This window comes from Hippocampus guttulatus, chromosome 3, assembly GCF_054856545.1.
Source record: "Hippocampus guttulatus isolate MCC_2025c chromosome 3, RoL_Hgut_1.0, whole genome shotgun sequence".
NCBI classification, from domain to species: Eukaryota; Metazoa; Chordata; class Actinopteri; order Syngnathiformes; family Syngnathidae; genus Hippocampus; species Hippocampus guttulatus.
This window is the reverse complement of record NC_141263.1, coordinates 17,105,755-17,129,883: the sequence shown is the minus strand read 5'-3', so window position 1 is coordinate 17,129,883 and position 24,129 is coordinate 17,105,755. Positions and strand designations below refer to the sequence as shown.

The 24,129-nt window shown below is 41.0% G+C and overlaps 1 protein-coding gene across 1 annotated transcript in view; it reads left to right on the top strand.

Annotated features, from left to right (window-relative positions):
• The window catches only part of LOC147207693 (CUB and sushi domain-containing protein 1-like), a 357,336-nt gene extending 345,612 nt beyond the window's left edge, over nucleotides 1-11,724 (top strand). Inside the window, exon 75 of the mRNA XM_086107135.1 lies at nucleotides 2,760-11,724. Within this exon, the coding sequence (XP_085963261.1) occupies nucleotides 2,760-2,919 (160 nt within the window). The 3' untranslated portion in view covers nucleotides 2,920-11,724. The remainder of the gene's footprint in view (nucleotides 1-2,759) is intronic.
• Nucleotides 11,725-24,129: the final 12,405 nt, after the last annotated feature.

Sequence of the window (24,129 nt, the reverse complement as noted above, 5' to 3'; positions counted from 1 at the left end):
TCGTTTTTTTCCAGTGGCCAGTGACAGTTAAACGTATGCAACATTTTTTTTCCGACATGTGTCGCTCCACAATGCTGTAGTTACTGAGGATGTGATGATCCTAAAATGTACCTTGTAGTTCCTTTTTGCCATTTGTCAATCACATTACAGTTCTTGTTCTGGCAGATGGACTCATGAGATATCGGTTTTAAAATCGAAACGTTTGGGTAACGTTTGAGGATGATTGCAAGCTGCTGTCCATGCATGCAATCACAGCAATACGTGAAGAGCAGATGGGCACTTGGCAGTTCAAAGCACTGAAGCGAGACGTTCCTCTGAAATTTGGAGACTTTACTTGACACGTACCATCAATCAGATGCTTCGGTATGATACGTACTGTACATTTAATAACATCTGATAAATCTTCAGTATCCCAAGTTTCTCTGGCCATTTTATATTTAAATATGCTGAACTTCACTTTCCACGCATGATCATATTATGCTCGTGTTTCTTGATCCCTAAACGTATGGATCTAATTTGAAAATGTTTGACATTTTCTAATTGGGTCGACCAAAATCCTTCCCGTTCGATCAGCTTACTCAATTCACATCAAAATGTCACAGCATCAAACTAATGTTGATGGTATGTCTAAGTTTGTTGTAACACAACTCAATTAATAATGTTCAAAGAATTCCCATCAGAAATATATAAACTGTAGAGGTCATGTTATAAGTGTTTACGAGGGATGAGCGAGTACAGCACGCACTTGTATCTGTTCACCCATTGAAGCTATCGGTATCTATGTGATGGAGTGGGTGATGGATACATCGAAAGTGGGCGTGGTTTAACCTGGAATAAGATAAGATAAGATAAGAAAACCTTTATTAGTCTCGCAATGGAGAAATTCCCAATTCACAGCAGCAAAGTTATGAAAGGAAGAAGTAGAACAACAAAATATAGGAGCTGCTGGAAAGGCAGCCACTCTCGCGGCGCCATTTTTGAAGTCAAAATAACAAAAATAATACAACACAACACATAGGACACAGGCAGTCGTGCAATCTTCACCAATTTTCTGCATACACTTTGTTGTCTGAAGCAGTTATAGATGAAAGAGGAGAGGATCAAAGTGTCCTTTCTCCAGTGGATCAGAGACGTCATGCTGGAAATGTGCACACGTCTGCTACAAGCTAAGTTTTGAAAGCAAACACGAAGCTGTAGCGTCCATTGACGAAAAGAGATTAGTTCACTTCTCCTGTCCCACGTAATCCGCTTCAAACTCCAAGCCGCGACTCCCAGCTCCAAATCCGCATCGGCGCTCCGCGCTAACGCTCCTTTCTTTTCATCGTCGGCTCCTCAAGACTTACATCCATCCAGCCGCAGACCATTCAACAGCACCGATCTCTCCGTTGAACAAAGTGGGGCTGTGAAAAATGCTGCCCATTACAGGCGCAAGACACAAGCGCCCCGGGACTGTCCAGCAACGACAGTCAAATGGCGCCGACATTCCTCCCAGTCAAAAACAGTGCTGGTATACCCATGCTGCCGTGAAGGCGCAACCACCAAGCAGAGTCTCCTCCTTGATGAATGTCGTGGCCAAAAAATGCTGAAAAAAGTCCACATCAGGTCCACACGACGTAACAACAAACACAAAGTGACAAAACAAACACGAAAACAACAAAAAAAGCAAGGCTCATGAGAGCACTTGCTGACGGCTGCCTACTCGGGCGCCATCTTGACTTCAAAGCAAAGAATGGGTGGGGCTTATATCTGAAATTGACATGGATTGATCAGAAGTTGCCGTACTTCTTTATTTGAAAACTATTGATGGAACAACTTCAAAATGAAGATTCAAAATGCTTTTGATCAAAGAAGTAAAAGAACAACTAACGGAACATGTTTTGAAAAGTATTTATTGAATTGTTTTTTTTCATGATCTGGGTAAACTTATGCAATTTATGCAAACATCCAGTAATGGCAAACAGGGAAATAATATATCTGCCTTGTTCAATGTATTTTTCTCAAAAGAACTGCAGTCAGTCCTACAAGTTTCCAACTGACTTCAAAAACACGCCGGTAGCTGAGGCAATGACCAATGTGACACGATCTGTTTGAACTTCGCACATTACGAAACAAGTTTACCAATCAACTTTAAATATCATACAAAGTGAAAAATAAGTGAACTGGCGAAAACTGGGTAACTGCCTCGTGAAACGTGAGATGGAGTCAAGCCAAGCAGGAACCGAGAGATCACGGCTGCAGCAAGTCTGTCTAGTGGGGGGCGGTCACTGTGTGTGACTGGCCAATCACAGAGTAGATTGAAGTCGGAATACATAATTAGTTACTCAATAAGAACTTTCCTTCAGCCCCAGTACGGATAATGAGGAGCTGTAGTCGTTTCATGCCCGTGAGCGGCAAAAATGCATTTTCTGTTACGGATACTCATTTAAAATGAGTACCCGGCTCAGCCTTAGTATTTACCATTCTTAGCTGTCATGTACTGTATGTACACATCATAAGTCAAATGTCAAGAAAATACTCAATAACCATTCCTGCTGAGTATAACACAACCGCAAAAGATTTTAGCTTTCTTACTTGTCACATAAGTGTCCGGAATTTGTATGACTTTATATATGTATGTATTTTTCCTCAAAACTGTGCTCAATTTCCAAACTGTCACTCCTTGGACATTTGGAGTTATAATTCCACAGCATTTTTGTCTGCGCAACATGTCCTTTTCCAAATGATATCGGCAATAACTGTACTTTCTCTTCTGATTTCAGAACCCGGCCGAAGGTCCAGTTCAATGGCTATGTCGGCCATGAAAGCACCAATGGTCAAGCATCATTCGAAAACCCGATGTACGACACCAACATGAAGCCCACTGAGGCTAAAGCCGTTCGATTCGACACCACGCTCAATACAGTATGCACTGTGGTGTAGTCCAGCACATCAGTCACTACTCTAATTAGTGGCACAGTCCAACGGGGCTGTCCGCGATGTGGTTGAACTATCAGGACAAACAAGCAAACTCATGATTGGCACTCATCACGTGGGGCGGTCTGTGCCGCGGCATGCTGTTCAGCATACTCGGCACAGTGATGTGCCTCTGCTCCTACGTGACAGGAGCATCCGCCGCCTCCTTCTTCGGTAAAATTAGACAGTGATGTCATTAAAAAGGTTGGCTAATGGTCCAGGGATACGTGTTCAGACATAAAGGGGGAAAAAAACCAGGGCTAGGGTTTTTAACTTCCATCTTTGAACACTATATGGCCTTCTGGTACCTTTCCTCCCACACTGATAGATGGTTGGCCCAATCTAATTCTACAGCCCCGTGCCAAATATATACACATGTATGCACAGTGCTAAAAGGCTTACTTGGCTGCACTGCTGCAGGCCAGCCGTGTTTGACTGATGGGAGGTTGGATCCGCAGGGGAAGCAATCCTCCCCTCTTCCACCGTTCTAGGCTTAAAGTCCTAATTAGATGGTTCATTCATGTCAGCACAAATGGTGCAGGACAAACTTCCCCAGTGGGCATTCGGATGGGTTTGACAGGACTAAACCTCGGCTTCAAGGTAGTGTAGACAGCTTTTTTTTTTCCCGTCAGAGCTGTGATTTTGCCCTCTAAATTCAGTTAAGGTCATGACTGAAGTTGCACCAGGCAATGTATTTATGCTAAAAGTACAGAATGTAAACAAACTGGTACCCGGATTAGTGTCTTTTACCTAGTAACGGCAGGATCCATTAACGACATTGCCTTTCGTTGAAGGACCTGCCAACAATCAGGCGGAAACTTCTGAAATGTGTAAATTATTCCATGCCCCAACTGATGATGTGCAGTAAATTCCCACTGAGTGCCACATACAAAATTGGTAAACAGGCAACCCATCCAGGATGGAGTCCGCCGTTTGTCCTTGAATGGGTTGAGTACCTGAACCTTTGACCTCATCCTAAAAGTGTTTTCAACCCCCTATGAATACTTACAAATGTCCAACACTGCTAGAGTGGCAGCCAGACTTCGATGAAGCAGAAATTCAAATAATTGAGATGCTATACACAACTGTGAGGTTTCCAGAGAGCTGTCAAAAACAATCAAATATTCCGTGTCATACTTGGACCGGCCAGGTTTGCGTGCTTGCTGACTGAACAAGGGGAGACCTGGAGGCAATGAACTGTCAGGTTTGTCGACCCAGGAAACGTGTTCAAGTCTCAAGGTGGACAAGAATCTCAGCCAGGTGATATTTTGCACCAGTCGGTCACAAAATCAAAAGCAGATGAACACATGAAGAAGACTTGAGTGTAATTAGACAAATGGACGGAGGAAGTACTCTGTTGGGAAGGAGAGTCAAGGACAGGTCGCTACGGAAGCAGAGGCAAATTGTCTCTTCTGGCATTTTTTCTTCAGTGAAGATATTCATGAACAGACTCTAATGTTCAAAACCCAGTGGCCCAATGGGACTTCCCAATCTGCTGCTGGGGACCGCCCCAACTATAAACTTTATATAGACTCTTAAATTGCACAAATTTTGCACTAGTGTGTTTTTCTGACTGGGTTATGAAAAAAAAAGGAAAAAAAGAATAATTTTGGGGTCTGAAGTGGGTTTGGAAAAACAAGTCCTTCAAATTAAGAGAATTTTATTCAAAGCTTCTATCTTTAAAAAAACTAAAATTAAAAAAAAAATAACAGATGGCTCCACACAGGGTTACAGAGTGTTTGTACATACACATATATATTTCAACCCCAACGCCCGCAGGTGTGTTTTTATTGTTGTCGTGACAACGTTCTAGCCCACCCAGAAAGTTGAGACGAGTTTACCTGTGGACCTCCTGTGTCGTAATGACTTTCATGTTGTGTTAATGACCATGTCTGTTTCTGAAAGCTCATATTGAACACTGCTTTTACCCTAATGCTCACCCAAATAGCACACAGTGTGATGCTTTACACTAGGATCACAGTGTACAAGACTATCTCAGAAAAAAAGGAGCAGACAGTAAATGTTTCAGAAACAACCAAGTCTTAAAAAAAAAAAACGTTTAATGCTCCACCACTCAGACCGTCATGCGCCGCCCATTCCACATCTTTTAATACACAACCCGAAAACTTTAAAGAGCACACAGCCTGTGTGATTTCATCGCTTAAAGGTGCAGTTTATCAAAACAAACTCTTTATCGCTGTATTTCAGCCTACGAATCAATCCGAGGCAGTGTATCTTTAAAAAGTTGAGTTTTCCAAACAGATTGCGAGAAACAAACTCCATGACCCTCAATGAATCAGTAAAGTCTCAGGCGAGAAATGAGTGAGATCATGAACAGGCAAGGTTAATTAACATATATTTGCTCCGTATAATGCCCTTTTGACATGAGATTGTGTTGCCTGAGTGATGATGATCAATAAAATGGCATTCAGCTTTTTGCAAATTTTATATGAGCAATTGGCTGTAAGTTTGAAGAAACTCTGATATCGAAATAATGGAAATAAGACATACAACAATAAACATGGCAGTCTGACCTTTGATGACGCAGGCACACTCTGAAGGTGATTTACATTGCTGATTCCACTCTTTTTTTTTGTAACCAAATTTTTTGGAAATAAAAACTTAAAAAGATTAAAAACACAGCCTTAACATTGATTAAAAAAAAAGTGCAGTGTGATAAACATAGTCAAGCCTTGCGATACGACTGACCTGACTTACGGGCTATTTGAGATATGAGCTGTTGTTCAGACAATTTTAAATATATACAGTGTATATATATATATATATACACAGGTATATACATTTTTTGCTTTGACTAAAAAGCAAAAATTTGAGGCACTATATGATGGCGTAGAACTCAACCCAACTCACTTTACAAGGAGCAGGAGTTTGGCATATAGCTGACAATTTTTCAAAAGAGCTTCAAGCTGTTTACTAACAGTCTCGGTTGACTCGGTTTACTGTCAAACCTAATGTAAAACAGAATTACTTGTTTTGTGTTTCAAACAACCACATACTTTTCCTAACAGTCCATCTAGCTTAATTCTAACACGTAATGGGAAATGCCATTGACAGGCTGAAGAATTGGGGCTTACTGAAAAACTGAGATCAGCTCCATGTACGAAAACCAATTCCAATACAGCTGGGATGTGTAAAATAGAAATGAAGACAGAATACAATGATTTGAAAATCCTTCTCAACCTATATTCAACTGAATACACAACAATGACAAGATATATAATGTTTAGACTGATAAAGCTCATTGGGGTTATTTTCTCATTTTAAATTTGATCCCTGCAATGTTCCAAAAAAGATGCGACAATAGAATCATCATATCATTGTGTTGCATCACCGTTCCTTTTAACAACACTCACTCAGCATTTAGGAACAATTCTTGCTTGATGTACAACTTCACTGGCTCGACTGTACAGCGTCTCCATTCTTGTATTTTGTTATTCGTAATGCGCCACACATTTTAAATTGGAGACATGTCTGGACTGCTGGCTGGCCATTCTTGTACAGTCCCTGGAAAAGACGTTGCTTGGATGGCAGCATATGTTGCTCCAACCCCTATATGCAACTTTCAGCATTAATGGTTCCTCAGCAGATGTGCAAGATGCCTATAACCTGGTCACTAACACACTCCGATACCATCACAAATTCTGGCTTTTAAACAGTGCGCTGAGGACACCATGTCCATGGTTTCCAACGACAATTTTAAATTTGGACTCATCAGACCACAACAGACTTTTCCACTTTGCACGGAAGTGTTTTGAGTAACGAATGTGGTTACAGAACGAAATGAATCGGAATCTTAAAGCACCACTTTACATGTAAAAGATGCATAAAAGTATAGGAAATTTTGAATCTCAGAAGCGCTTCATTTTACAGGTTGCATTGCGCAATTCATACAGTGACTTGCAACCAGTAGTGCCGCAGCAATATTAAAATTGGCCAAAAGCAGCTTGTTTAGTTGCTTCAAAATGGCATGACAACACGCACATTTCTCAGTAGCTTATGAGCCCCTTAATAATTTCATAAACAGCCACTGTGCCGAGAGGGTTCCAACGTTATGAGTGATGCACCAAGCTCACTGCCTCAAACACAAGTTGAGCATCCAGCTTGAATTCCTGACATTTTAAATCAAAACATTGCACTTACGCACGATATTTCACGATCCAGCATCATCCATGTGTCTGGAACGATACGAAAGCTTGTCAAGTGCCCCCCCCCCCCCCAAAAAAAAGATGCTGTTTTGATGTAACTGCTGTCAGTGTGAGTATTCCAGTGTCTGCCGGCTGGTTTCACACACTGCGCACAACGTTCTCACATTATGGTTGCACTTCAGGTGTTTTTCTTTAACCGGCATGACTTTGCCAGCCTCAAGTTCACATTTTGTCATGCTGCCTTGGAAATGATTCATCCTCAGTCCATCCGTGATGAGCTTGCAAACAATATCTTACAACTCTGTCCTTGCACAATTCACACAAATTTGCATTCAGGTTTGCTGGAAAATAATCTTGCAAGTTAAAAAAAACAATTACTACGATAAAACATCTAGCATGAGAGGATTTTATTCATTCTGCAAAAATGAAAAGAAATAATGAATACATATAACAGAAAACAAACCCATCGTCAACCAAACAACCCCAAAGTGAATGCCGCAGACTAAAAACTGCCGTTGTTAGAGTCAAAGCATGCAACACGGCAGAATACACACAACTAAACAATGCCTTGTCCCAAAATTGTGAGTTAGATGTTTTTGTTTTGTTTTTTTCCATGCTGGCATGCACACAGGCGCTCCATTGAATTGATCTCATTAAATCATTTGAGATTTTCCACAGAGCCAAAAGGGCATAATCGAGCCAGAAATTAAGAGGCTGCGAGGTTTCCACCGGCGTAATAAAAGGTCTAATTTTATCTGCTAATGGCACGCCGCTGATCTCTTAGTGCGCCTGATCACAAAAAAATGTCGACTGCTGTTTATTCTGCTGCGTAAAAGATTAGAGCCGCGCTTGCGGAGGTTACATTTGGGAGCTCGTGCACGGGCGGAGCTTGAGTTAAATGCACAGTGAGCGCGCGTGCGCATCGTCAAAGGTTACTCGTGCCATAATAGGGTCTCCAGCCCGCAGCTACATTCTAAAGTTTTAAGTTCGGGTGTTATCCAGAGACAACATTGAAGTAACATTTTCAGCAGTGAGCTAGCTGTATGGTACTTGCAGTCGTTTTACCGTGGATATCTTTTTTATTTACCGGTACCTATTCTCAACATTTTCTCTTGGGCATCCTTGTCATGTTGAACTTGTGCAACTCAGTAGCCTGTAACCTTGCTTCACTTCGAGGTATTGTTGTTATTGTTTTTTTTTTCTATGTTTCAATGAAATTGCAGTGTGTGAATTATGTTTAAGCCACTGAGGACTAGACTGGGCTTCCTCCGTCGTTGTCGTTTTGGAGCCGAGTGATTGATTTTATTGCCTGGGCTAAAATTGAAGGGATTTGCATTATGTCTTGGTGATTTACATTACAATGATGACTTCTTCTGGATATTTTTTTTTTTCCAGAATTGGTGGGTTTCCTCCGATTTGTCTATTCCAGACACCTTCAAATCGATCGATAATCCAAGAATGATGATAAATTACAATTCACATATACTTGCATTGCCTTCGACAAAGCACTGCTTGCTTTCTGGGTCATCTTTCAATCCCAGAGGGTCAATTTCTGAAATGTTATTGCCGGAGCTGAAGCCTGGTATCATGGGCGTGGCCATACTGGAAATGCAAATTGGCTCCATGGTTGACCTCAACCTTCTTGAGAGCAAAATTCTTCTGAAAGCTCTGCCTTTTCTCTATTCATTTCCAGATTGAAAAATGACAAAAATGGGATTAACCCTCTCCAGTTCAGAGTGGCTCATTTATCACAGTGTCATCTCAATAAATTTCAGACGTGGTTTTTTTTTCCAACACGGGAGGTCCTTCAGGAAGACAGCAATGTTCCAAGCGCCATCCGCACCGTTTATCATCGTCATCATTTTCTGTCACCTTGTCGTCATCCTGTGCCGCTTAACTTGAAGTCGGTGCAACATAAGAGACATTTTTGTACAGAAATCTATTTTTTATGGAGACTTTGTTTAAAAAAAAAAATCTAGAAACTATTAAACATACTGTACTTTTTATGATCAATGATGTAGGTTGGCAAACATCTTGTTATTGAAATAAATCAGTGGGGATTTTTTTTTTTGGTATTATGGCCCATATGAAACGATTCAGGGCAAGGCGCAATTATCAGAATGAGTGATGTTGCCATTACACAGGAACATAAAAACCATTTGCAAGATCAACACTGAAATCTAGTAAATATGTTTATATGGTGCAACACAGTAGCAGCAGGGTAATAAAAGGACTGCAAAAGTCTTGGGCCACCGTTCGAAGTTGTTGTAATGATCATATACAGTGGAATGAGAATGTCACCCAGTGGAGCACAGACCAAGGCTGGCTAGTGAAACAAAAAAAAAGAGATTACCGTAAAATGTTAATGGGCTGCAGAATGTTGTAGTTCATGGAAGCTAATAAGCAAAGAGGCAGTGCCATCAAGATTCTAAGCGATGGCAACTCAAAAGTGGTTATTCTGTATCTTCTTCAAATCTTTACTGTTTGGAGTCATCATAAATAAATAAATCTATCTTTTTCATTTGACACACTTGAGAGTTTTGTTGACGGCCCTGCCACATTGGATTGATTAAAAATCGCCAATTCTAAAAAGTAAGGCTACCACGTCGTGAAAAATCCTCCATTCTCTCATATGTCAAATGCTTTGGGTGTGTCCTCTTAATATGCCAAGTATATTTCCACCTAACAAGCTTTCGGAGTTTAGAATATATCCCACTGGATCATCCGTGGAATTTTCTAGACCGCATGAACAAAGCTCAAAAGCAGCGATGTTAGTGTGAAGCCCCTGTCCACTTGCTGGCTGACAGTTTGTTTGGTGCTTTTTTTTTTTTTTTTCTGAGCCCGTCCAACAAGGAATCACCCAAAGCGGCCCTTTGAATTTGGAGACCTGTCAAGCTTGAAAACAAATAATAAAATAAAATAGAAATAAATAAATTTGTTCTCACAAGCAACAACGAGGCGCTCTAAAACAACTACAACAGCAGTCTATCCAAAGGGAAGACACATTTTCAGAGGTGTTTTGCGCCACTTTACAACATGGATGAATGAAGTTTTATTTTTTTTTTTTAAGTTAATTAAAATACCGGTAGGTAGGTAATGTTTGTTCACAATATGTAAATAGTTTAAGGGCAGTTATGTAATGCAGTACTACAATTTCTAAAAGAGGTGTTGATGTGCTGTGGCTGAAGCTATCGCCACACCTATGTAAAGAATAAGCAAACCAGCTAACATTGCTTTTCAAAAGGGTGTTGTTACTATTATCTAGGGCTGTGCACAAATCGGCAGTGACCTCAAATAGAGAAGTGAATTGGTCGTTAGAAACTAACAGCGAATCCGAATTTTCAGATTTGTGTCAGAACGGGTCATTGCGAAATGTCGCGTGTTTTGTCACAGGGGAAATTTTGGGTGGCAACGCTCACAGTATATGTGATGTCTTGTGTTGCGGAATGAATCATGCCAAGTGGCAAGCTAGCAACAAACTCTTTAACGAGAACAAAAAGGATTACTGTTGACCGGATTCACGCCAAAACAATAACAATAACCGGTCTTAAAGGTGTCCATAAACCACAGCACTTGTGAAGGTCGCTATGGTATGTCTGTGATGGAGTGTACATTGTGTGTGAGAGCGTGCTGCGTTCAATTAAGCAGTTAAGCAGTCAGTCATTAAAGCCCTGCTAGGCAGTGTATCAAAGACTTTGTTTATTTGCTGTTGGTCTTTGATACCGTCCTAACAAGCGACTGTGCAAACTTGGATGCTGGACCAGAGACAAAAATATCCAGGTTAGCTTGGCGCTAGCGAGCAGCTGGTATTATGCCAGCAGATTGATTGAAAATTTGTCCAAAAATAACACCCTGCAGTTTGTTGTTGGCCTCTGTATGATGAGGGATCTTGGAGGTTTAAGTAAATTGTTTTAAACTAAAAATGAAAACCTTCCTCGAGGTTGTTGACACAGCTGCATTAGCGGTTTTCAAAAACCGTTTTTTTTCTGCAAAATATCACTAGAAACCCATTCGAGTTGATTCAGGGCCCACTACTTTATCTGTCAAGGAGTAGCGAACATGAATTTTGCTTGCGAGTCTGAGCACTAATATTTACTATCAAAACGGCTGTTGTGGATGTAAAGGTTATTAAAACAAAATTAGTGGTGACCTAAGACTTTAAATATTGGTTATTTTCCTGTCATCCGAATCATAGATCAGTTCATGGTATTTTATAAGGATGTTTCTACAGTGTTCTTGTGTAAGAATAGCACAAGGTCCTATATTTGTAACTGCTATGTAGACAATGGTTGTCGCAGATTTTCATATTTCATGGTGGTCCAAAGAAGAAGCAACCTACTCCTCCTGGATTAAATGGGAACAAATTAACAGATTGCGGAGGCTCCTATTTAATTGTGATTATGTCGCCATGTTTCAAAACCACCTTTGCTATTTTTATGTCTTCTGGTAAAGACCTGAAGAGAGGACTAAATAGCGCAAGTACACCGAAGGTGTGCAAGCATACAGTTTGTGAATGCAGTCTCATAACCTGTTGTCAAAGAGACTCACCCTTTATCAGCTATTTTGAAGATATTATTTGAGAATAAAGTTTTCTATACAACAACCACTTTGGCAATGTGTACTGCCTTGATCTGACAAGTTTCTTTCCAATTAAGACTGCATAGAGCGAATATAAAATAACAAATCAGGCGCTGTGTTTGCGCGTGATTGAAACACATCGGCGACATCCTGGGCTCAAAGCAGCGGAAGCCTTCCAGTGTGGGGTTTGCATGATTGCGCCTCTCTCAGGTGTTCTATCCTCTTCACACAGTGTCACAAATTTCACACCTAGCACAACTGAAGTCAGAACCATTACAAAGATGAAGTTCTTGGTCTTTTATCAAACCATTATAATGGAAATACATAATGTTAAAGAGATTTACAGACCTTTGTGGCCGCACATATCTAGGCCTCAACGTATGGGGCTTTATTTTCAGCATAAAAACTTTCGGCATCTTTTATGCCAGGGCAAGTCTAGTTTAGCGTGTTTGGAAATTTGGCCGACCGCGCTGCGGCTTTTTGGCTTTCTGGCGTGCGGCGGATTAGAATTTAAATGCAGTTCTGTGGATGTGTGGTGGATATCATTGTATTTCATTCATAGATATGACAACAGTGTGCATTAATTTCCATAAATCATTGTACAAATCAATACATTGGATTAATCATCATCATTACTTTAGTTTTAAAAGCACTCCCCTTACCGCGGCACAATTATGAGTGGTGTTAGGGCTGTCGCATACGAATGCACGATCGGCGTGGAAGGCGGTCTCCAATTGCCCAGTAGTTCACAGTGGGCAACTTTACATCATCAAGTAGAGAAGCGCTTGAAGTCCCTTTTAACTGTATTCTGGGCGCCAATCTCCTGCCTGGACTCCAGCAAGTCCTGCCACCATATACCGTAGTTTGCGCACGTCTACAGCGCTTAGTTTGCGCACGTCTACAGCGCTGAAGGGAAAAGGTTGAGGGGAGCCGCTTCCATTTGCTGGGAAAGAAGCCAGCTGGAATCGCTCCTACAACGGCGATAACACCCCTTTTCGAGCTACGCCTGTCTACACAGTCAGAATGCATGTTACGCTTGCGCTGGGCACATAAAGCGGCCATTGGTTTTGCTAAAATAATGAAATGTCATCTCGAAATCTTTACCCTTTCATGCACCTTGTAACCTGATAACATGATAAGCCGTCCACCATCATAACCGCTGTCCCTGAAAGGGTTAAACTATGCGTGTAACTTCAGTGAAGGTTGTGAACGGTTCAGCAGTCATTTTCCTATTGGCTTCCTCGATCTATACAGATATTATAATTTTATTCCAAAACGTGGAAAGAAATGCCAACCAAAGGCAGGTTACCCCAGTTACTGCCAGGTTGATCATGTCCTGTACTTTCAGACCCACAAATCAATTCAGTAAGAAATTGAGAGACGATAAACAAGTAAAAAGGTTCTATCTGTCTGAGCAGTCAGCCTGCTCGGAAATATAGAACAGCACGGTGAAACTATATTTAGATATATTTATTTGTAGCACAGACACTAACAACCTGCTTTCTGAGTGCAACCACTGAACACTCCAGTCGAAAAGACTCTTAAAAGGAAATAGTGACTTAGGATAAGCAATGAAACTAAATGGACAAGAATACTTCAACAACGTAAAATTAAAAGAAAATGTATACACTTGGAGCGGTGCACGTTGATTAATGAAACAGCCGTAAAGCAGCTTCTCCAATTACTGCGATAAGAGCTACGGTGAGATTTGCTGGAGATCAAGTTGGATCTGGCACACATTTTAGATTGTAGTGGGGATAAAACATGTAAGAGACGCTGCATGACACATGTAGAATTTTTTAATTTCATGCCAGAGCAACCATGGAGAACATTCACTTTTTGGGTTTAACTCAGCCTCAATGAATTCCTTGACAGCAGACACGAAAATGTATTACCCCGTATGAATCACGTAACAGCATAATAACAGTTTTTAAAAAATGGAATATTTTACAAGTCTAAGTCAACTGAAAGACAAAAGGACATCTCACTTTGCTTTATTGGGCATCATGCAAAAGTTTATTTCCTGACTGACAACAAAAGGTGAGATTTGTGCCTTAGCACAAAGAAATCTCATTTGAAATCGTTTTGTAGAATTGAGCACAAAATTAGAAAAGGAGAAGTCGTACCAGTGTGGCAACATTTGTCACAGTATACAGTACATCATGCCCGACTGGCATTGTACTTACTTCATTCGAGTTTTTTGAAAAATAAACAGGAAATAGATGACTAGCAACAGTACCTTGTCAAAACTAATGATTTTGCTTTGCCATGATCAGATTTCACAGTCGGGGGAAAAAAAATAGGAAAACTGCTTTTTTTTTCTCGTTTGACTGTATACAAATAGTTGGCTCTTTGGAGTGACTGCCCGCCAATCAAGTGTGAAATTAAACAGCCGAGTCAATCGTTGTTATCTGCCTATCCCTCAGAAGCGAGCCATTCTGCACTTCTGACCCACTCTTATATAACTTTGGGGCTAATTTGCATAATAACCACCCCCTGCATTCAGTTTCACCATCCAACATATGATCAGCTACACAGTAAAACTGGTCATTTTTACAGACTCATAATGGTTTTCCTCTATTTTAATTGTATTGAAACATTTGGGTGCGATTGGCTGGCAACTGATTCAGGGTGTCCCCCGCCTACTGCCCGAAGACAGCTGGGATAGGCTCCAGCACCCCCCGTGACCCTTGTGAGGATCAAGCGGTTCGGAAAATGGATGGAATGGATGAAACATTTGGGAGTACAATGGCCTTCGCCCCGGCCACGAGTGTGGGCGTACTTGGATCAAAATCTCCATCCATCCATCCATTTTCTGAACCGCTTTATCCTCACAAGGGTCGCAGGGGGTGCTGAAGCCTATCCCAGCCTTCTTCGGACAGGAGGCGCTTGCCAGTTGAACCGGTTGGGATCGAACCTCTGCACTGTGAGGTCGACGCGCTAACCACTGGACCACCAGCCCGCCCGGATCCAAATCTCTTCACTCAGAATACATGAGGCCCCAGCCCTACTCTCATCAGCAGAAAATATGGGTGAGTAATTTAAGTTCTGGTGACTGTCAACAACTGTTTCAAATAGAACATGGGAGATGCAGAAAACACCAGTCTCGCAAATCGTTTTTTCAAGTGAGGTATTGAAGTGTGGAGAAGAGGTGAAAAAAGTTGTTCATCATATTTCAAAGATTGTGCAGGTGTCTCTTACATAAGAGAAAAGATGTCATCCTTGAAGCTCCTTTATCAGATGTGAAGATTATCAGGAAGTTATCATGAAGGTGATGAGTCTTTAAATACTTGTAAACAAATGTATAAGCAGGAGTGAGTCAGCCTGGAAGTCATTATCTGGTTGGGTGCATCTGTCCCATGATAAAATCAGCACCGATTAAAACCTTTGCTGCTTCAGGTTTAATTAGATGTTTATTTCACGATATTGGCACATGGTTCACCGTCCCAGAATTCCATCCTCTCTTTCAATGGCGAGTTTAGTAACACATCTACGTATTTTTGTTTTGTTTTCCCGGGGGGCCTTTCACACAACCAGAAACCATATCTTGGGGAAACACTGAAATGCTATTATGTACTTATTGAACTGGCCTGTCACCTAAACTGGAAACTAGCAGTGCATTTTTGCATCATTGCGGGGTTTGGGGCAGGATTATCATTTTGGCAGCCTGCGCAGTTGGCAGAATGGCGGAATTATATTTTGCTATCTCGCTCCCTCGTCGCATATGTGTGCGCATGCGACAGCGAATGAAGGAATTCCTTCAGGGCAGAGCCTCCTGAGTCTGCTCTCATCTTCCACTCTCCTACACTCCTCTGTCCTTTTATCACTTATTTTCGCTGTTCACCTGAGCTGTATGATGCTGGATATTAAACATGGCAGCAAAAAAGGGGGGGGGGGACACCTTTTGCAGAGAGACAGAGCGAAACATGAGGAAGTAAAATCAGTGGCGAATTTATATCGGGGAAAAATGTCTGCCGTCTACAGTCTGTGAGCCAATCACAAAAGTTGCAGACTTTCTTCAAAGTGTGTGTCTCTCTTCCTCGCTGCTACTCACAACTGTCTCTTGGCTTGAATTCAGAAGTATATCCTCTGAAAATAACCTTTGGACCAAACACTAACCTTTTACTACGGTACGGTGACTTGAGTGATCATGTGGTGAGAGTTTTTCAGAACACCCCAAAAATATCACATTTGTTCAACCGTTAGCATTGCATTAGCAAAAAGATGAAGCTATTTTCAACACTTTAAAAATAAAACAAAATAAATAACACCCACATGTATGGACTTGCCAATAGTATATATTTCTGAAAAAATTTGAATTTGTCAAATTGTGACATAGGAGGTTTCAGCCCAATGCCAACGATATGCTGCAGTATACTTGTGACCCGAATGACGATAAATAGTAAATAATGAAAATTGATTTATGATAGTGATTTAGAAAGGGTATCTACTCATGGTGAATATTTTACTCCCCAAATCACAATACTTTGTTGATAATTAATTTGGATTTCTGGGCCGGAAAGAGCTGAATTAGAAAAAACATATTAGTAATGGTAGTTTGCACTGGTGTTAAGCTACAGTGCAGATCCTCTCTGCTGTAGCTTAATAAGATGAAAAAATAAGAATAAAATTTAAAAACTCATTATGCAGTAGGCAAAATATTTATTGGAGCTCATTTGATTATGCGGCTGTAAATAATGTTGAGCCAGTGAGTGTGTGTAATTACCAATTTTGATGCGTAGGTACGCGGACGTTGTTTGATTTTACTTGATGTCTTTAATTTTCTTTGCATGGCTTCTAGCCTTAAATTATGTTCACTTGCATTTCTGACCCCGTTGATCTGCAACTGTGTGTCGAAAATGAATCAGCGGATAGACTGAGGACGGATCTACTTTAATCTATCATATCTGTCCTGCAGTGATGAGAAGTGAAGACACGTTTCCAAGTCATCTTTTTTTTTTGGTCTTATTTCCCTCCGTGCCGTGTGACGGCAGTCAATGTGTTTTTGTCACTTGTCATTGTGACTTTGGAGCCCGAGAGCAGCAGGTGCCAAATGAAAGAGACTTTATCATCTTACAGGGTTGGCTGAGAAAATTGAAAATTGGTCGGAGGTGCTGCATATTTCAGTTAATGCTTTGATTGTGAAGTAACACATAAATCAGAGGATCTATTCATTACCTCCACCGAGAGGCTTGCGCTCTTTTTTATATTTATGTATCACACCGAGACCTGTTGCTTTGTCTGCCCGGTTGTATATGTTATCGCTCTGACAGAGAAAGGCCGACCGGTGTGCAGCTGATTAGTTTCGCTAATTGACCCCGAGAATTCAGGGAATGCCCGGTGGTCTAAGTTCATTTGTAATTTGCAACAAACCACATCAAATCACACCTCATAAAAGGGGCCATGAAGGTTCTGAGTGCATCATGTCTGTTCACAAATCAAGAAACAAAAGGGGTGGACGTGAAAGTCCAGTGCCAAACACATTGATTTGACCACCAAATATTGGTTTGTTTTCTGTTATGATGATTAAACAGTGAAGGAAGTCTTTCAAGTTTGTGTCGTTGCGAATTATATTGTCCATGTTTGAAGATAATTTTTGAAAGCATGCTTGCGAAGGTAGCAAATGTTGGATTCGTCAGCTTTTCTGATGAATGTTGGTGAAAATTAAAGGCTAGCCTCTGTCATTAGCGACATTTGGCACAAATGTTTGGGAAAGTGTTTCTGAAAGACAGATGGCGACTATTAGCAGTCATTTGGAACAGTATTGTGAAGATTAGCAACTATTTGGCACTCCTTTGCCGCTGTTTGGGAACCTTTGGGACCTTTTGCCAAGTTTTAGAGTAGCAGGCAAATCTGTGGGCCCAACCTCCTCATTGCCTTCCTCTTTGTGCCTTGTTTCCCCTGGCATGATGATCAAAGTTGGAGATAGATCCTGATATCTCACTGAGCGCAAAATACACAAATGGGTTACCGTGTATTGTAACCATGGTAACCATAGACATGTCTCCACCAGTCACCAATCAATAAAACTGTGACCGTTTACAAATGCTTGCAAATGTTTCGCAAACATGCTGTGGATTCGCAAGACATCCAAGTAAAACTGTGCATGTGTTTGCAACCGAAGTGGGTCCATAAAATAACGGTGAGGAAAGCGCGGTGAGAATCACAATGACGTAGGGATGGACTGACCAATACAGTTTGGTTCCCCTTGAAATAATGACGGACTGACGATAACGGACAGGTGTCCCAGCCGCTGTCGAAGGAAGAATGAGTGATGGGCAACTGATGCGCCCACCTGTGCAAAAAATACACTATTTAAATGCATGAGGCAATTCGAGACTTAGCATCTGGGGACTTGTTTTCCTCCTTACATTGCAACTGTCGCTTCAGACGTTCTATAGCGTCTATAGCTTGACTCCAGGGAGGCGACGTGCCTGTAGGCGACTGCCCTCGGGCCCTGCACCTCTTTTCGCATCTCCGGTGCTTAAGCTAGGTACAACATTCACTCTTCATGGTGATAACACAGAAGTGCATCACATGCATACAAGATTCAGATCTGTTTGGTGCAGTGCAGTATTGACGTCTTCAAAGTAAATATTACTTGCTGCTCTGGAAGTTAATTCGGGCACACGGTGTACCTTCATTCGTCAGTCGATATCTCAGCACTATCATGAGGGTTAAACAGTTTCAGAAAATAGATGGATAGATATTTACGTGGCTCTAGTTATCGTGTCCTCTATTTGAGAGGTGTTCCTAATTGTTTGCTCAGCCTATTCATGTACCTAGTACACGAGAGAGGCAGGAGTTTTACACCACACTAAATTTCAATAGTTAATTTCACGAATTACTACACACACTAACTGATGGGCTTGATTTGCCTGCCTGAGGCGCCTCACTTCATTCACATTGCAATACATTCAATAAAAAGACTAAAGGAATGCATAAAGTGCTTTTTTTTGCACATTATAACTGTGTAAAGCACTTTATGAGCTCTCTATGTAAAAAGTGCTACTATATTAATGAACATTCCTTCAGCTCAAAAATTTGCTCTCTTCCATTTTTGTTAACATCTGCTGCACCCTATTTACATCGAAATTAGATAGACCTGAATTAATTGTGCTCTTCTCTGCTGCTTGCTGCCAAGTGAAAGCCATTATTATTATTAATTTTTATTCTCGAACGATGATTCTTGTCGCACAATTTCTACCACAAAAGCACTCATAGAACTAACAGCACAAACATGGCTTTGTACTGAGTTTGTAACACACAACTCGCTGCTTTACACCCAATTTCCAAATGATCAACACGCTCCCTGCAAAACTACACATTTACAGCCATTATTGATGCTATTCTGTCTCGTCTCACTGTAACAGGAGAAAACTGTTTTAGATAATTAGGTCACTTTGCAATCAGCCTGAGCACTATAAATAAGGCATAGGTAAGCTGTCGGTGTGTGGAGTACAGTGAAGGGCGCAGGAAGAGTGAGAAGTGTGAGAATTTGAAGAGGCCGAGGAAGGCGACGTGGAGGTGAAGAAGCAAGCTGAGGGGGAGGACAAGAAGGTTTAGGAAGGAGGCAAGTAAGAAACAGAATTACTGAATGTCATCAGTGTATAGTCTATGTAAAAAAAAATTTAAAAAAACAAGTATCGAGAGGAGTAAAAATATATGACTGGTCCATGAAGCAAATCTGAAGCTTCATTTTCCCCACACTACTTTTTACTGACTGCATTTTAGTGTGTGGAATCATGACTGAGGATGGGATGATAAACAATGACTTCTCGGACATGTCAATACAAAAATCGAATTTTTACAAAGGATTGACTAGTTCAGTAAGACGTATTTGCTGTTGCAAGACAGCTGGGATGTTTTGCCATTTTGGTGAAAGGTTTTATTTGTGTGCAAAAATTGCGATGAGCGACAAAAAAAAATTGCTTGAACAATCATAAAAATTAATGCTTGAAGACCAGCTATGATGCAACCTAACCTCAATAAAACAAGGAAAACCAATGTAAAAACACAGGAAATGTAAAATTCGATATTCAAAAAATTTGTATAAAAATCAATTCATCACGGCCACCCTTTACCACGTCGGACACTTTTTTAATATCAGCTTGAAAAGACCAGTAGTTAACGTGAAGACTGAAGAACATGTGCGCGAATGCGTGTGTGACTGAGTGAGTGAGTAGGTGGCAGTGAATCTTCTTGACAATGATTGGCCATGACAGGGGAAGCAATTTCAATTGTTCACACCCTTTCCCTCAAAGTGATTTTGCCACTGGTCCATTCCTCAAGCTTTGCGCCTTATTTCTTTTTAACGTCGTTTTATTTGAATGACATACAGAACCCGATTAATGAAGGAAGCATTTCATTCGCAATGACGCAAAGAAAAAGACAAAGCCAGACACACACACACACAACACACACACACAACACTGACTTTATCACCATAACAGTTGTGCAAGTGTCCTTCACTCATTCAGCTTCAAACTGGAATGATGATGCCACACATTGAGTGCAAATTATTTTTTTAATCTAACAAATTTCTGACGTAATAGTCCTCTAATTTAACGCAAAATGCAATATGGGTGTTAAAATACAAAGATATGCAGATTTGATGGCCACAGCAATTATTTTACATAAAATATATGTGCTGCAACTAACAGAGAAGTTTTCCTTCCATCCATATGATTTAAAATATTGACATGAAGTTGTTCAATATCATTCATTCATTATCGTGCATCAATCAATTTCTTGCTTTTGATCAGTTAAGGGGACCACCATTCAATTAATTGTACTTTTCAAATCTTAAAAGCATGTCAAAGCCTGCATATAAGTGTCGATTTGTGATTTGCAAATTGTTTTAGAACTTTCTGCCGTTCAGTTTTTGTGCTCTGGAACACCCTGCAATGCCACAAGATGGTGGCAAAGCTAATATAAAAGTCGTGCTTTGGCAACATGTGGTGTCTTGTTACGAAGAAACCATGTCTAAGTCATTGAATAATGAGCTTCTATTAGATCAGCCAACACCCTGGCTAATATTAAAGTAGTGCTTTGGCATCATTTTGTGGCCAGTAACCCTAACTATAAACGTTTTGGAGTTGGGGCATCAAGTATTGATGTTTTTATTTAAATTCCACCATGGCTAAAATTGTGCTGCCATCATTGTCTTCTAAGTTTTAATGAGTCTAAAACAGGGGTGGGCAAACTTTTTGGCTCGGGGGCCGCATTGACTTTTAAAATTTGACAGAAGGGCCAGGTCAGCACGAGCTATGGTACATTAAAAAAAAAACTGCATTTGTTGACAGTCCATATCAAACATCAACAGAACAAAAGCATGAAAGTACGGTATTAATATACTTTTTTTAAATGGCAAAAGTGTTGTTGATGACCTATTTTAGCCTGTGCATCGCTGCAGATGGGTTGTGATCAGACCAGTAGAAGTAGAGCGATACAGAGGTACTAGGTGGTCGAAAAGATTGCCCCGCCCCCCCCGTGTTCTGCAACTTCAAGTCAATGCGCCACCTGGCGGTGAAATGTCTGTCATTACAAGTCCAATTGAAATGAATGCAATCATTCACATCGAACCTTAATTGTGGACCAACCTTCGGCGGGCCGGATTAGAAAGACCAACGGGCCGGATTCAGCCCGCGGGCCGTAGTTTGCCCACCACTGGTCTAAAAGATAAGATTTGTGTGAAAGACATAAAACATTAAAAATGTTAACTCGTAAGGAAGTTGAATGATTTTGACGTACCCCAAGATTCATCCAGAAGTCACTTAACAGCCATGGCTCACCTTGGTGACACTCCCTGCAGTTGGAATGATGAGGCGGGTGAAGAGTCGAACTTGAAGCAGGTAATTGCGAAACTTCTTCTGAATGTGCCCCTGAACCCTTGGAGGAAGGAGGGGGCTCCATTCACTGTGGGCTGGCAGTTCAGCGTAAAGAGTCAAGGAGTAAATGTGGTGCACGGAAGAGGTAGTTGAGGGTCACCCAGTGTACCACCTTCACATGATCAACTTCCCAAGATTTCAGAATGCTCACACAAAAAGAAAATTGCTTTTTTTTAAAAGACAGATGATTTGGCTCTGTGATTTGTTGATTGTGGAACTGCATGGTATCCAGAGGAGACAAAAGTCACCATCTGCAAGCGTTCTGGAAAGAAAGGCGGCACGATAGAAGATTCCATAACAATGTTCAGTTTTGTCCAATGGGTGCCCCACTGCTCAACATGGTCTAAATTTTTCAAACTGGAGAGCCAACAGGGTAACCGCGTCACGTGGTTTCCTACTGACCCACCAGTTGTCTTTGGCTGGGCAAAGCTTCCCTAAATTTCACTGAGTCTGCGGAATCCATGGTGGTTGGGTTATTCAGTCACGTCTTGAACCGAACCGAACAATGCTTTGGATTCCTGGAATGCAGGCTCAGACAAAGTGCTACAACAAACATTTTCATTACAGAAAAGCACACCAACCAAGTACAAACCGAAATCGCTGGTCTCAAGGAGCCAGGAAAAAAAACAACGCAGAAAACAAAAAGTGCTAGCAAAATGGAACAACGAAAATAAAAAGTTTTGATGACAAAATTAGAGCGACTATGAAAGATATCGTTAGGTCTACAAAACAAAACTTGAAGCACAACAGCAAGCAATGTCAATAATCTGACAAGAGACTAGGCAGTTTGGCAGTCCTTAATACATGGCATGATTGGTAAACGCGGAAAAGGTGAGCCTGCTGGAGGGAAACGCCCTTCACTCCAGCTGGGGCTGAAAACAAAACACACACATGCCAATCACTATGTGTGCGTGTGTGTGTGTGTGTGTGTGTGTGTGTGTGTGTGTGTGTATGTTTGCATATGTGTGTGTGTATGTGTGTGTGCGCGCACGCATGCCTGTGAAGCTGCAAAATCATTTAAATTGGGTAAAGAAGGTAGAAATGTGTGATTCTGATCTCAACCACATTTCTCTGTCAGAAAAAGACCCCGACCAGCCGCCTTGCAATTTCACAGTGATTGGAGAATGAGTGAAAAAAAGAGGGAGAGTGAGTGGGGACTGCGAAAAGAGGTGGCGGTGGTGGGGGCTCTAAATGAAATATGGAGACAGATAGAGGTTAGAGGCAGACACAGCCTCAGGAAATAGACTTACTACACTATGTACAATGTAATATAGGGTTAATTTTGTCTGTAGTTGAGCTGTGGAACTGTCAGATGGGTCTTGCATGCTCAACATCATGTTGCCCTTGAGCATCATCATCATCATCATCATCATCTAGCGTTTTGGCGCATCGACGAAGCAAGTACTCGGAATAGTAAATGGTTTTGCTATTGGAGAAGGTTTCAACATCGAGTAGAGCGAGCAAAGTAAAAGAAATCAACAGTGACGTTAAAAAGAAAGAAAAAAGACTCTTTTCTCAAAATCATGACCAAAGAAAGAAACCGTCACATTAGCGTATAGTTAATCACTATTTGTTTGTTTGTTAGGGGTTTTTTTGGGAGGTGGGGGGGGCACACAAAAATCAATGATTCCTCAAAATCATACTATCAAGTTTGATGCATAAAACTATTTTATGCATTCCGCATAAGCATTTGGCATTCAGTTTTTTTTTAAATTCAATTAAAACATGTCTTTGTGTAAAGACATTTGTGTGAAGCTCATGCTTTTTTAATCAGGTTGTACAGGTCACATTCATGGTGTAAAAAGTTTTGAAATGATGTATCTAGGTCTCTTTTTTTTTTTTTAGACCACCCGTAACTTGGCATTTGAACAGGGGTGGGTAGACTTTAATCGCACTAACTACCATCATCAAAGTATTAGCTTTAATACGATATAATGTATGGCCTACAGTACTGTCTTTATTACAACCGACAATGACATTAGGCATCGTGCCGCAGTGAACTGATGATCTAGATTTTATTAAATTCCTCATTCCGTCTCACTTCCTTTTCATCCTCGCGTTCTTGGCAGAGTGCACTCTTCATTGTCTGATTTATTTCGTAAAGATCACATGCACTCATTCAGGCCCCTGTGCATCTCTGGAACTCACTTTTCATCAGTGTCATCATCTGAATAATTGTCCCCGCAACTCAAATGACCGTATGTGCATTTAAATATGTGCATGTGTGCGCTGCCAGAAAAAGTTTGTCACGTCATTGTTTGACCACCACTGTTTTAATTAAAAAAGACCCGTGCGTGCGCGCGCACGGGTCCAAACCGCATGAACGTCTGTGCATGTTGCAATAGTGCCCCCACACGGGAGATTGGAAAATAACATGCTTTCTGAAATCTTACAACACACTCAAACTGATATTGGCTCACACCCACGCACACACACACCCTCACCAATGACACGGTGTTATATTTGGAAACACAATTTCATGCTATCAGTCCTGGCAAGCTATTCCATTTATTCCTGTCTGTATATAGGCGTGTGCGTGCGCC